General features: G+C 38.1%; 3 protein-coding genes across 3 annotated transcripts; 1 reads left to right on the top strand and 2 right to left on the bottom strand.

Moving 5' to 3' along the window:
* Positions 1-2,054: 2,054 nt before the first annotated feature.
* Positions 2,055-3,741, bottom strand: LOC121757438 (B3 domain-containing protein REM1-like). Its single transcript, XM_042152986.1, has 3 exons — positions 3,496-3,741; positions 2,583-2,847; positions 2,055-2,494 (listed from the first exon to the last, which is right to left on the bottom strand). The coding sequence occupies exons 1-3, from the start codon at positions 3,739-3,741 to the stop codon at positions 2,055-2,057; spliced, it is 951 nt and encodes a 316-aa protein (XP_042008920.1).
* Positions 3,742-6,545: 2,804 nt separating this feature from the next.
* Positions 6,546-9,182, top strand: LOC121759403 (protein NOI4-like). The gene is made up of 3 exons (XM_042154971.1): positions 6,546-6,653; positions 8,473-8,658; positions 8,914-9,182. Exons 1-3 carry the CDS (start codon positions 6,648-6,650, stop codon positions 8,956-8,958), a joined length of 237 nt encoding a protein of 78 aa, XP_042010905.1. The 5' UTR covers positions 6,546-6,647; the 3' UTR covers positions 8,959-9,182.
* A 711-nt stretch (positions 9,183-9,893) lies between these two features.
* Positions 9,894-13,106, bottom strand: LOC121759683 (transmembrane emp24 domain-containing protein p24beta2-like). The gene is made up of 5 exons (XM_042155353.1): positions 12,949-13,106; positions 11,580-11,777; positions 10,599-10,785; positions 10,370-10,477; positions 9,894-10,180 (listed from the first exon to the last, which is right to left on the bottom strand). The coding sequence occupies exons 2-5, from the start codon at positions 11,775-11,777 to the stop codon at positions 10,047-10,049; spliced, it is 627 nt and encodes a 208-aa protein (XP_042011287.1). The 5' UTR covers positions 12,949-13,106; the 3' UTR covers positions 9,894-10,046.
* Between the last annotated feature and the right edge of the window lie 901 nt (positions 13,107-14,007).

The raw sequence follows: 14,007 nt of genomic DNA, 5'->3' as shown, positions 1-14,007 counted from the left end.
TCGGATTTGAATGGATAACGGAGAGGATTCCCGTGAGGTATGCGAATTAGCTACGCACACAATTGTTTTCGCTTTACAGATCTAAAGATCTGTACTGATAAAATTGTTGTCCATATGTCGATTTTTACATTGATGTGTGGTGGGTTATTGTTATGCCTCAATTGCTTACAGAGAACGCTAAATAAATTTTCACTGTGTGAGTTATCTAGGAATGTAAATATTCGAATTGAAGTTTGCAGCTTCTTTATTGCAATCTTTGATCTCGTCTCATGTACACAGAATGATATGACGACCTTGTTGATTTTGCTTGAAGAGGTTATACGGAACTATCAACTTAACTTGCTGTTCATCTCTTTTATGATCTCATTGCTCTGCTCTCAAAACCGTAAGCGTAAACATTGGGATCGTCTAGGTCAGTCAGCGGTCCTTGACTCTATTCCGGCTCATGTGCGCAAGCTGGATAGACTAGTGCGTATAACCGATAGGGCATGTGTGGATAATTTACGGATGGATAGGAACACCTTTGGGCGTCTATGTCGCATTCTCCGGGACCGGGTAGGCTTAATTGATCAAAGACTAGTAAGTGTTGAAGAACAAGTAGCCATGTTCCTATGTGTGCTAGCACATCACAAGAAATCGCGCATAGTTGGGCATAATTTCATGCGCTCGTCTCAAACCGTTTCAAAATATATACATATTGTACTCCGAGGAATTCTCTCATTGCATAGTATTTTTTTGGTGAAGCCGACACCAATAGATGAAGCTTGCTCCGACCGTAGGTGGAAATGGTTCAAGGTATAGATAGATTGAACATGCTGCCACAAATCTTCGATATATGTATTACTGTGTTTTGTGATCTATTTGCAGGGTTGCCTAGGTGCTTTAGATGGTACTTATATCAATGTGCATGTGCCCATTGGTGATGTTCCCCGTTACCGTAATCGCAAAGGCCACATCACAACCAACACATTGGCCGTATGTGACCCCCAGCTCAGATTCATTTATCTACTTCCCGGATGGGAGGGCTCAGCGGGTGACTCGAGGATTTTAAGAGATGCTGTAAGCAGACCATTAGGCCTCAAAGTTCCTAAAGTTGAGTTGTATATAGTTGGTTCAGTTTATAACACCTAATAAAATCGAGTCCCGTTTATTGATAAACATGGTTTAAACTTTCAGGCTGCTACTACCTATGTGATAATGGATACCCCAACGCTGAAGGTTTCATTACGCCATACAAAGCATTCCGTTACCATCTCAAGGAGTGGGGCGTCGGCCGCCAAGCCCCCCAGAATCCGGCAGAGCTGTTTAACCTTAGACATTCTAAGGCAAGGAACGTCATCGAAAGATCATTCGCCGTGCTGAAAATGAGATGGGGTATACTCCGATCAGCTAGCTTCTATCCGATTGATGTACAAACCGGGCTAATAATCGCATGCTTTCTTCTTCACAATTACATACGAAGTCAGATGGTGGTCGATCTCGTTGAGGCTGAGTTGGTAAACGAGGCCGATCTTGATGATGATAGTGATAATGAACCTGTGCTAGGTTGTGATAATATCAGCAGCGTCGAACCATCAGCAACGTGGAATACAAAAAGGGATGATCTTGCAAGTGCAATGTGGGCCGAGAGAAATCATTGATAATTTTCTGGTTGTTCTGAACATGGCTGCTAAACCTGCTCGCATAGTTTCAATTTGAAGTTTGAATTCATTCTTCTTTGCATTGTTGTTTTCCTTGACTGAATTCAAAACGGGATTGGACTAATTTTTCTTTACGAACAATTTTTTTTATTAATGGAGACAAAAAATTTTCCATTGAAACGATTGCCTGTATTATAGCGATTCTTATGGAGTTTTTGGAATAACTGTGATATTTGAAGCAAGCCAAAAGATGATTACCATAACCGAGTGCATATTACAAACACATCTAATATACTACCAACAAAGACTTGAAAATTTGGTGAAATATATTCACCTACAACAACCTGCAACGCACATTACATACCACCATTGTTCTACTACATAGTTATTACATTTACAAAGCATCCCCAATACTTAAGGCCGATCGAACCACACATAAAACTGGACATCATTGCGATCAATGAGTTTGAAGTGGCAACGCACACCAACCACGAGATGATTTGCAGCTTTGAAACGTCTCCAGCCGCGCTTCACCCAAATCTTGGTATCACTGTGGTCGAGAACGATGAACCAATAGTCTCCGTTCACGTTGAAGTACACCGGGTCTTGCAGGCTGATCATCCGAATGTGGTGGCGCCAAAATGCCATCGGTATCTCTAAAGTACGAGATATGTTCGAGCTGTCCAATGTTACAGAGAAAGTTGGGCAACCATCATCTGCTAAAACTCCTTGGTCCGGCGCATACTCGTCCTCATCTGATGAGTCGACAACCTCCGTGTCTGACGGCACATAGTCGTCTGAGGTTTCGACATCCGGGGCATCACTGTGGTCGGCGTCTCCGTAAACATCATCTCCTAATAGGTTAATGTATCATAACAGTTAAAGACAGAGCCAAGGACATAGGTTAATTCAGATGCTTCAACGAGGGCTGCGTAAATGCACCTTGTAAATCACTAACCCGAGGACGGCCCGTCCTCGGGTTATATCGCTTCACATGAAATATGCCTGCGTCGACCATAGTGAATGTAAGTACGTCGTCGTGAATGATATTGTTAGTGAGACGAAAGTCGGCCCATCCAGTGTGGAAATGGCAACCACTCGCAATGTTCAACACTCTCACAGGCCAAGACCTTCCCCGGGGGGTGACAAGACGACAGTCGAAAGGGAGATGCGCTCCATGAAGAGCCACAAATTCTGGTGGAATTCGCTACAAATATACGATAAAACTCAGAAATATGGTTCTAAATCAGCGACAATATAAACAAAAAATTAAAACATGCCTGTCAAAAAATACTCACCAGCTCATTCAAGCCTCCTACATGCCATCAGTGTCCCATCCTTTTGACCTGAGGTGTAATGTCTGTGTTTATGTGGATGAACTACTACAATGGGAATGGTTCAAGTATTATAATGTACTACCTATCGTCGATCTTATGACTAATGATTTTGTTTATGTGGATCAGCTCATTTAGGTGATGTTGTTAGCACCGATTTAGGTTTCGGGTTTTTTTGTCTCGTTTCACGTTGAATTGCGACCATGAATTCACATAAAAATAGGGTAATCAAAGAGCCATGTTGAAGCAAATGACCCAAATATTGGCAATTTCATTAGCTGAATAGTAGTTGGCAAAGAAATATACAAGAGTTAATCAAAGAGTAATAACCATGATTCATACAAAAAAGCTTGGGCAGAATAGTCTCAGACACAGAAATATACAAGAGGTTCCACATGTGGCTTTAATATTAGCAAAACGAAACAACCAACCACTGCACCACAAAACATAACACATCGGCAACCATATCGACACGCAAATCAGCCGTGCAACATGTTGTCGGTTTCCAAAAGGTCGAATACAAACGCTGCACGCGCGGTCTCAGGCAAACCCCGAAACAGGTCAAGAAGCTCGGATTCTTTAACAAGCTTCTTACAGACATAGAACTGTAGTTTAAGAGATAAGCCTAGAATACCTTTCAGTTGCTCAAATACCTCAGCCCTCTTGTTGCTTAGATCGAACGCGTATCCTATCCTCTTGGAAATCTCGGTGAGACGATCAGTTGTGTCGCTGTTAATCTGTCCCATGAGACTTAGCACGTCGTCCATCTTGTCTTCGACTTTTCGTTTCTTGTTCACTTTCTTGGTAACTTTTTGGCGTGCCCCGTCCCAGGACCAGATGCAGCCCCCACCGCGGGTACTGGACACACCCCGGATCCCGACACTGGCCCGGCATCAACACTAGCAGCAGAACCATGCACTCCACCCTCTGTGACAGACTGGCTGTCATCGATGATGGCTGGTGGTAGCCCGTCTGGGATTGGCTCATCAGTAAATAACTCCGCAAAGGTCATGTGGGGGGAGATGGCCTCATCTGGTACAACATCATTTTCATGCCCGTAAATTGTGCCCGCGGCAGTAGGGACGTCTACACCACGTTCCCCATCGGCACGGTCTTGCCCGAAAACCTCCTTCCAGTCTTCATATTGCGGCCACGGTTTGTTCCTCATGTACTTCGCATGCCTGTCTTTCTGGATACAAACAGTCACAGAACACAAATCAACATTTGTTCACGCATACTTGTGAATGTAATGTTTATGCCCTAAACCGTATGTGCGCAAGCTAGACAATCGGTTTTCTAAATCAGTTCAATCATCAGAATACAAACCTTGCAAAATAGATCCCACTGCTCATCATCGGCTTCAATTCGGTATGAACCATCCGAATTGAAGCCAATGCCGCTGTGGTTAAGCATCATCTTTAGTGATCCATAATTCCTCTTCCATGTAGTTATTTTCGAGTAGATGTGAGGGTGTGGCAGGATATCGGTGTTTGGAAATTCACGCTTTATCGCCTCCCTCGCACGAACGAGGTAACCTGAGCGAAAGCCGTTGTCGGATTTCTATCCGTTAGCTGCCAACTCCTTCAACGTTGCCATTAGTATCTCTTATTCACGGACGGACCATATGCGTCTCGACCTGTAAGCTTTAGAGTTCCTGTTCGAATACAAATCGTTGCTACCTATTGCGTGAAGACACAAATCATCTCACTATCGAATTGATAAATTTCATTGTTATAAGACATTATCGATTATGGGAAACAAATACAGTATTACCCTCAGGACTTCCTTCGTTGTCGCTAGCGTTATTCAGTTGAGAGGCCATACCACCCAAAATCTACACAAATTCAGAGATAACAATGCAATTTACATACACTTAAAAACATACATCAAGTTCCTCCACAACAAAATTTTAGAATTCCAAGTTTAGGAGATGATTAGCGTCAACAATTATGATCTAAAATTACATTTGGGAGTGAACCCTAACCGATGGCCGGAAAAATCGTACACAGTTCGCGTATCCGTTAGAACCCTAATTTCATAAATTATCAAAATTGATAAGTCGAGAATATGGAGTTGAAGGATTACATACCTCCCGTCTGGAACTGTAGGGAGAATCCGTTCACGGAATTCGCAGAAGTCTTGCGTCTGTGAGGGTGCTAGCCTTGGCGGAGGAGTGCAAAATGGCTGGCGCGGGAAAGATTAATTTGGGCGAGTTCTTGTTAGGGTTGCAAGGGCGAATTTGGAAATATTAATAGTTGCTAGGGACAAAATAGACAAACAATCCCGTTATCATACGTTTTTCTATGATGTATCAAAAACAGCATAACATGTGTGCGGAACTATATCCGGGCCATCAAACATCTGACTGACATAAGGCCTATCAGCCATATCCGGCAAAACCCAATAGTGTGCCCTATCTCATCTCACCCTCTCAGGGCAATCAAACATGCCCTTAGAGTAATATAGTGTGTATTAGGGATGTCAATTTAGCCCGTAACCCGTGGGTTGGCCCGAATAGCCCGCCAAATTTATAGGGTTAGGGCTGAAAATTTCCAGCCCGATAAAATTACAGCCCGATTAGCCCGCACCCGATTAACCCGCAACCCGTTAGGGCCAGACCCGAAAACCCGATGGGCTGGCCCGGAAACCCGATAAAATTTCTATTGTTCTATTTGTTTGACTCTAATTCGACACTTCATTGGTTATTTTATAATATAGATTACTAAAAAAATAACTTTCCATTTTATATATTAAATACATAAATTATATATTAAGTTTTTATTAATATAATAATAGATAAATGAATTACAAACTTCAAATTCACTAAAAAATATATTTAAATTTCGAAACATGCTTTAAAATTTCTTGATGTGTATGTTTTATTTTGCATAAATCTCAAATATTAGTATTTGATCATGTTTATGTTTGAGTTTAAGCATATATCTCAAATTTATCATAATTAAATATTTTACATTTTATAAATATAACTAATTTTCACTATCATTTATTGGATTGACCGCATGTTAATTTTATCGGTAGCAACCCGATTAACCCGATGGGCTAGCCCGAAACCCGAGCTTTTAGGGTTATGGTTGAACTTTTATAACCCGCAAAAATCACGACCCGATTAGCCCGCACCCGATTGACCCGCAACCCGAATAGGGTTGGCCCGAAACCCGGTGGGCTGGCCCGATTGACATCCCTAGTGTGTATACATTTTTTGTTAACTTTCTTTCTTAAGCTCACAAAATATGATTGTCAATTTGTCACAGCTCATACCAACATATACATCATATACCTATCACAATCAACTCGAAAAATAATATACGAAAATACTATACATTTGTGTTTCATTTCCATCTTTTAGTTCATATATAGAATTTTCTTCTACAGTATTAAACTTTTCTTCAACAATAGGCAGGTTACTAAATGTGTCATCCTAATAGCAAAGATAATTTTTTTTCTAGTTATTATTAATACTACTACTCCTATTTATGTACTACTAATATATATTTAAATTAATTACAAATGCTATTTGAATACGTATTGTATATTCGTATGTATATATATCAGTGTATAGTGACGACTAAACCCATCTATCCTTTTCTACCTTTCTCTCTCTACAATTCGCTCCTCAACTCATTTTTCTGCTTTGGAATATCTCTCAAGAGTCATGTCGGTATGCAATCGAAATTCGATTTTTTCATCATTCGATTCTCTATTGATTTATTTGAGCTCGTTTGTGGTCCTTTCCCCCGTTATTTGCACCGGCAAAACTCTTCATTTTTGTTGTATTTTGATCGATCGCCTGGCTTTGGGGTATATTTCAGAGGATTGGGCGTATTCGACTGTTTATTTCTTCGATTGTTGGTTTATAACTGTCGCGATTGATTGCTAGTTTTTCTATTATTGAAGTTTTGTTTGTCTATTAATTACTTTCCTGGGGGAGATCTTCGAGTAAACCAAAGGACTCCTTCTGCGTTAATTGACGAACCTTTTATGCTTATGCCCTATCCCAAAGGAAACATAATTAAAATTGAATTTTGAAGATTAAATTTTTTTAATATTACTTAGCTTATTTGTTAAAAATATTGCTATATTTATCTCATTAGTTTTTAAATGAGAACTGAAGTAGTTTCACTTTGATCAATGAACATTCTGTTTGTTATTAGATTTTGGTAATCCTGTGACATTTTCAGTTAAAGAATTGAACTTCTCTCTAATTATCAGGTATCATATGAACAATCTCATTTGCTGGAAATCTGTTGTTGCATACTTTTTCTATGTATTTCTGATCAGCCAATCTACCTGCTTAATGAGTTGCGTATACTTATAATAATAGTCACCAGTGAATGTGTGACAAGTGGTGCAGTGCATCCAATTCAAAATGGATGAACTATGTATTTTGCTTTCTCTTGTTGTTTGTGTTAGCTATCCAGATTCTCTATTTCGATATTGCTACAAATTGCATATCATTGTGGTTTCTATATGTCCTTTTTTTTGTAGGAGTGTAATTGGTTATTCTTTTTTTCATTGTTTTGATTGTTAAGCACATTATAACCTTTGTTATATACATATATGCCAGTATTTATCTTCCTGCTTGTCATAAGTCTTTCGATGTAGTTTGATTAGGATGATGTTGCTGATGGTGGGGTGATCATTTTGTGGTGACTAGTTATTTCAGGTGATAATTAGATTTTTGGGGGTGCTTAAAAATTACAATGGAATGAAAAGGGGCATGTGTATGGGTGTTAGATTGGAGTGGAGAACGAGTATGGATTTCATACTATTGTACCCCCACCTGTTATGTGGTGTGTGTGTGTGTGTGTGTATGTGGGTGGGTGGGTGGGGCGGGGAGTGCCCCACGTTTTGGTAATGGAAGTGTTTGTGGGTGAATGATTGGCTTACAATTATCTAATGGGATTCTTCATTCAGTTTGCAATATACGCTCAAATTTTATGCTTAGCTCTTTTTGTCCCAGAACAACTTTTGTTTTCCATAGTTAGTATCTGAATGGCAAGATTATAACAAAAGAAGCTTAAATATTCGGTAAATACAACGTTTAATTTATAGAAGGGCAGCTTTTGCTGCTTTTAAAGATCGCCTTATCATTCCAGCATACCTTGTCAAGTTGAAATGTCTTTGATTTTGTACTGTTGTGTATAAACTGGCTGATTTTTCAGTTCTTTGAATGAATGCTTACCATTATACTCTGTCGTGCTTACACATCTCCCACAATATGGCTCCCTCATCTAAGTGATCTTGTATATTTCAATGTCACCATATCCTTGTCACCATCACCTTAGCCAAATTGCAGCCATCATCATACTGGTCTTAATTTCCATTCTTCAACTTTGTCGTGTGCTTCTGAAAATGAAAACAGTGTTCTGCTTCAAGTTAGTTATCTAGTTACTAACTGTTCTAGAGATCTCAGCTAGCAATTAAATGTTTGCATATCTTCTAATTGTTTGTGATTTCTTTTACTTATTTTTTCGCAGGAGAAGGGTCGTCCATTGCCAAAGTTCGGTGAGTGGGATGTTAATGATCCTACTTCTGCTGAGGGATTCACTGTAATATTTAACAAGGCCCGTGATGAGAAAAAGACAGGTGGGAAACCAGATTCTCCTTCAAAGGTGGACACGAATACAAATTATGGAGGAGCAGAGCCTATAAAACCTCAGGGTGTAAGTTGTTGTTCAATTTAACATTTTGCTCATATCCACAATGGTTTGATATATAACTAAAGCTAGCATGATTTTCAAGAACCACTTATGACATACATGGCTGTAGCAGTCAGGGTTGCTTTCGACTCAATTTATTCAGGCTTTAGCTGTATCTCTGAACTTTCCTTACAATCATGAGGGTTGTTTACATGCGATTGAACAAGATTCATGAACATCGTTCATCTAAAACTGATACTAAAACATGTTTGTTTGCAGAAAAAATGGTTTTGCTGCATGCAGAGCCCGAGTGCAACATCTTGACCATGTCTATGTGTAGACGAAACATGTAGAGTGCATATTCTATAAAGAACGCAGAAGAATGGGAGGTGCAGGTGACATTAGGCACTCACATTCCATTTTGTGTGTTGTAAAACTGTGTCCGTGTTCGTGTTGTGCCCGATCATTTTCGAAACTTTCTTAAACCCTATACTGCTGCTATATGTTTGTTGTGGATCATCTTCATCATATGATTATTGTTTTAACTATTTATGACGTGTAAATTATTTGGTCTCTGGTAATTACTACTACCATTTACACGCTTATTCATTTGCCACTTGCCAGCCATCTCTCTTTCTCTCTCTCTCAATTGTTTTAACTATAATTACTTGATGCATAATTGTGAATTCATGACTCTAATTTACAATGATATCGAGACGTAGTGTTTGGGACAGATGAAAATGGCTTTTTTCATATGCAGAGAGTTTGAATTCCACAAATTTTTTAAGTCAAACTTGTGATACATAGAGCTAGAAAATATGATACTAACAAAAGATAATATAACTATATAAGAAATGCATAATTCGAAAGCAATAGGGAGACAAACTCTATTACTAGGTTTTCTTTGTTTTCTTTTTTTTTATATTTCTCACATATTTAATTGGTATAAAAATATGATTAAGAATAATATTATTTTGTCTTCTAGTCACCACTATCTTACATATTAAATCCCCAGCAGGAACAAAGCATCCGATACCTATACCTAATGCCCATATTTTGCTTTTATTCGCTTATAATATGTATTTCTAGTCAATTGATGCTTAGGCCTTTAAGAAATTTTAGTTTGGTGGATGAAATAGAAAAAAATGTAATTAATGTAATAAGTAGTACGTATACTAGATTATTTGAAGCCACCTTAGATGTGTTGGAGTAGTATTTTACTAGCATTTTCATTTATTTAGACTTTGTGAATTCAGAGATAGAGAATGTTGCCTTTACTGTTCCACCAACAAATAGAATACATCAGAATAATTAATTCCGAAAAAGGGTGTAGCTAAGTATATGTGATACTCTGAGAATAAGTTAATGAGCTTAAAAATTCCACAATTTTGCACACTAGTCAAAGTACAAGATCAAACTCTTGATACTCCAAGCTTTCTCTCAAATAAACGCTGCAAAATGAAGACTTGCAAACCGCTGGCTAAAACCAGAGCGGCTGATTCGAGTAAGGCTTTGTGAATCGCTCCTTTGCTCATCTTCTCATTCACTGAAAACCAAACAAATCAATACAGTCATACAGGCTTCCTCTGCATACATGGCCATTATGAACGTATAAATGAAGTAGATATAAACAGCCGTCTGCATTCCTCAACAACAGAGGTATTCCATATGAACAAGAAAAACAGTATAAATTGTAAGCGTTTCCCCAAAAATAGCCTCAATGTGACCAAATTACCTATAGCCTGACGATCAGTTTGAGCCTCTAGCCAATGCTGCTCGAACTGAATATTGTACAAAGCTTCCTCTAGCTTCCCAATATGCTCAAAAAGAGGTTTGAAATGCTCTGCACATGTCAGCAAATTTATGCACCAGAATTATTAAATATTTTAAACAGTCCAAGCCAATAAAACAACGGAGAGACAGACATGAGGGTGAGGGTGAGAGAGAGAGAGAAATATAATCACCGTCTTTAGCATGCTCGTCATGGTACAAGAAATGACCAGCATGCACATCAAAGTCTATGGTTTCATGATACGGGGACTTATTAGTGAAACAGAACTGGTAAACTCCTTGCTGGAAAGCCACAAACTCGTGCTTGTCACTTGTCTTGTCTCGGATGTCATGGACCTGTTCGGCATTTGGTCCCTTAACCTGATGATTTTGCAATATCCGTCAGGTCAATCTCATAATGTGAAGCACATAATAATCAAATAATAGGAAAAGAGAAAATTTAGAAGCACCCAGTTTCAAGTAACACTGAGTATATAGTTCCAAAATATTCTCCTAACTGGCTGCAAATTCTACTGCTACTCTTAAACAGGATAATTGTTCATCTTATTAATCATTAACACTATGAAGTGTTGGAGGCATATTTACATTTTTATAAGCATACACCTGATGACAGATCTTTGCAGCCAATTTTTGGGATAGAATCTTATCAAGTATAGATCCACTTTCACATAATATGATGATATTGGTAAAAATCCAATTTCTGTATAGGCAAAACTGAGTGTTAAGATCTACAGGAAAATATTGCATGTTGGCAGGAAAATGTATTACGAGTGTGCCCTATCCCTCGTTTTTATTAGGAAAATAAAAAAGTAGGTTGGAAAAGGAAGGACAGATTACCGAAGGTGTTATCAAAAAAATGTTTTACATACATCAATTCACAGTTAGAAATTTCTTCTGAAAAAAGTACAAAAATTTGCTCAAGTGAGATCTTGATTAGCATCCCCTCCCAGTCACACATCAAGTTACACCCTTCAAGTGGCATGAAAAATAAAGAAATGGAAACATATTAAATAAAGGATACCCTTAGAAGCATACTTGGTCACATCATGAAAGTTCATTTCAACTAAAGAGGAAGAAATAACTTACGATTTATTTGTTTCTAACACCAGATTTTTAATGAATTAATAGAACCGAGGTTAAAACAAGAGATTTACCACAAGGTCTACACCATCTTCACTGTAATGCCATGACCCCTCGGATTTAATCACCACAAATGAGAAATGAACAGTATTCCCGTACTCCACCTTGTGAGAGAAGCACTCTCCTCTATCTATCACAAATCTAATACCAAAAGCCCCACCAAAACATCCGAATATTACCATCATAACCACTGCTGCAACTGGAAGCCTCATCTGTATCCCAATTCCATAAATTTATCAGTTTTGATAAAAGAAGGAGATAGAGCTCTATGGGGCACAAATCATTTGGCATGTTAACTTTATTTAACAGTACGAATATAAATTCACACAGAGTCACGCACATAAGGACACATCAACATATGGAGAGAGCATATTCATTTGATGTCAACGATACATATTTAACAGCATGAAAAAGTTGCAGGCTATGCATAATTACATATTTCAAATTTCTTCCTATCTTTTACATGTTGGAAGTCAAAACTTTTATCCTGTAACTTTTTAAACATAAGGGTTTGTATTTGATCATGGTAATGGAAAACCTGTTATTTCAATTACCGTTGTCAGCTGTCACTGCAAACAAGAGGACTAGAGCTAAGCTAGCTACTGAAATGTGATGTTAAGACCTACATCATGTGAAAAATGAAAATATATGCATCATAATACTCGACCGGCTTGTTTATAAACACCACCTTCATCTCTCTGTACAGCTGAGATTTATTATAAGCTGAAGTACAGTTTGATATAGATATTAGTAAAATGACTAAGGAAATACAAACCTAAAAGGTCAGAAGGTAACTAGTTTAATAAGCTATTCGAAAAATAATTAAGCAGTGCAAAGTTCCATTTTGAACCAAGGTCAGCTAGACCAGTGGAGTTACCATCTCCAGATATTATGCTTATGCATGATAACATCCAAATTGATCATCTCCAGAAAGCAGTAATTCCTTATTGAAATTTAAATTCCGAAATTTCTAACTTAAAATTTAAATCTTTAACGATCAATTCACAACATCTACAGCAACATAAACATCTAAAAACAATGCACCTGCGTTGTTTAGTGTCAAATCCCTAAATCCAAACAAAATTCAAGACTCCCAAAAATCAATCCGCGAAAAAAACCCAAAAGTTATAGCGGATAATTAGAGAGCAATCCAAAAATAGCTCCTTTCCCAAATTACCACTCCAGCCAAACTCAACAAAAATCTTGTGGCGATAAACATTCAGGACATATCGTTCGAGTAAATTTGAAAACCATGAATAATTGGCCACAATTTACATCATAAACGGCGATCGAAATTGATGGTGCGCGTGAATTTATAAGAAAATAGAAAGGACTACAAAATTCCACGTGATCGAAATTGAGTCTCCGAGAATGAAAACGCACCTTGAAAATCGTTGGATCGGAAATCCACGCGAGGTTTTCGAGCAAAGACTCTGGGGCGACGGACCGTGAAAGACTGAATCTATACTTGTATGTATAATGTATGTATCGTGCGGAAGATGGGTGCGTGTGATTGGCTATGGTTAGGGGCAGAGCTAGGAATTTATAGGAAATTGGGCAAATTTATATATGAAGGAATTTTAAAATTTTGAGGAGGGGTAATTAGCATAAGATTAAAAGAAATTAATTTAAAATAGGTATATAAATAAGTGGGATGAAAAACATGAGGTGGGGTAATTACCCCTCTTTAATAACATATAGATCCGCCCATGCCTATGACATGGTTTTGCCAACTATGACCACTAAGAAGCCGACACCGGTACTAATACTTTTTATTAATCGGATATACAATTTCCATTGTAGTGTGACTTAATTGTAAAAAATATTTCCTCCGTCCAATAAAAATAAGGATATTTTACTTTTTCGTCACCCCCACAAAATTATCCCATTTCTAATTATGAAAAGTTCTCTCAAATTTATTACTCATATACATCAATTTATTTACAGACTCCAATAAACACTAACAATAATACGAGTCTCACTATGTACTAACATTATTTTAACTACCGTTCTCCTCATCACTCTTACTTTACCAATTATGCATTAATTCTCATGCCATCCCAAATATCCTTATTTTTTGGGTCGGGGGAGTATATTTAATGAAAATTGAAATAAATATTGGTCATTTTGCTTAATTAGAATGAGGTGGGTCTTCTCTTTAAACATTTCACTTTTGTTAGTCTCTTCTCTAAATCTCTTTCTCTCTACGTGACCACCTCCCTTCATAGTCAAGTACTCCATTCCAACCGTCATTTTCCTCCATTCCTCGTCGTGTTTTCTTCGTTCCAACCACCATTTCCTCCGACCTATGGCTTCAAACTGGGAAGCTGAGAGCGACGAAGGAGAATAAGGCGATGATTGCATTGCTTAGCTGCTCCATCCAACGACTGAAGGGAAAATGGAGTTGAAGAAAGAGTATATTTTTTTAATAGTGAACTAGTA

This window comes from Salvia splendens, chromosome 12 (genome assembly GCF_004379255.2).
Source record: "Salvia splendens isolate huo1 chromosome 12, SspV2, whole genome shotgun sequence".
Classification (NCBI taxonomy): domain Eukaryota; kingdom Viridiplantae; phylum Streptophyta; class Magnoliopsida; order Lamiales; family Lamiaceae; genus Salvia; species Salvia splendens.
Note: the sequence above shows the minus strand (reverse complement) of the source record. Positions and strands in the feature narration are given on the sequence as shown.

What these genes read in the sequence shown, in the direction of transcription:
- LOC121757438 (XM_042152986.1), bottom strand. Translation starts at nt 3,741, where the DNA reads ATGGACGACGTGCTAAGTCTCATGGGACAGATTAACAGCGACACAACT. An exon ending in AGACCGCGCGTGCAGCGTTT is followed by an intron (nt 2,848 to 3,495) that starts GTATTCGACCTT and finishes GTATATTTGTAG; the next exon opens with CGAATTCCACCAGAATTTGT. An exon ending in TCGGGTTAGTGATTTACAAG is followed by an intron (nt 2,495 to 2,582) that starts GTGCATTTACGC and finishes TTAACCTATTAG; the next exon opens with GAGATGATGTTTACGGAGAC.
- LOC121759403 (XM_042154971.1), top strand. An exon ending in AGCCTATAAAACCTCAGGGT is followed by an intron (nt 8,659 to 8,913) that starts GTAAGTTGTTGT and finishes GTTTGTTTGCAG; the next exon opens with AAAAAATGGTTTTGCTGCAT.
- LOC121759683 (XM_042155353.1), bottom strand. Translation starts at nt 11,777, where the DNA reads ATGAGGCTTCCAGTTGCAGCAGTGGTTATGATGGTAATATTCGGATGT. An exon ending in AAGATGGTGTAGACCTTGTG is followed by an intron (nt 10,786 to 11,579) that starts GTAAATCTCTTG and finishes CAAAATCATCAG; the next exon opens with GTTAAGGGACCAAATGCCGA. An exon ending in TGACGAGCATGCTAAAGACG is followed by an intron (nt 10,478 to 10,598) that starts GTGATTATATTT and finishes TGACATGTGCAG; the next exon opens with AGCATTTCAAACCTCTTTTT.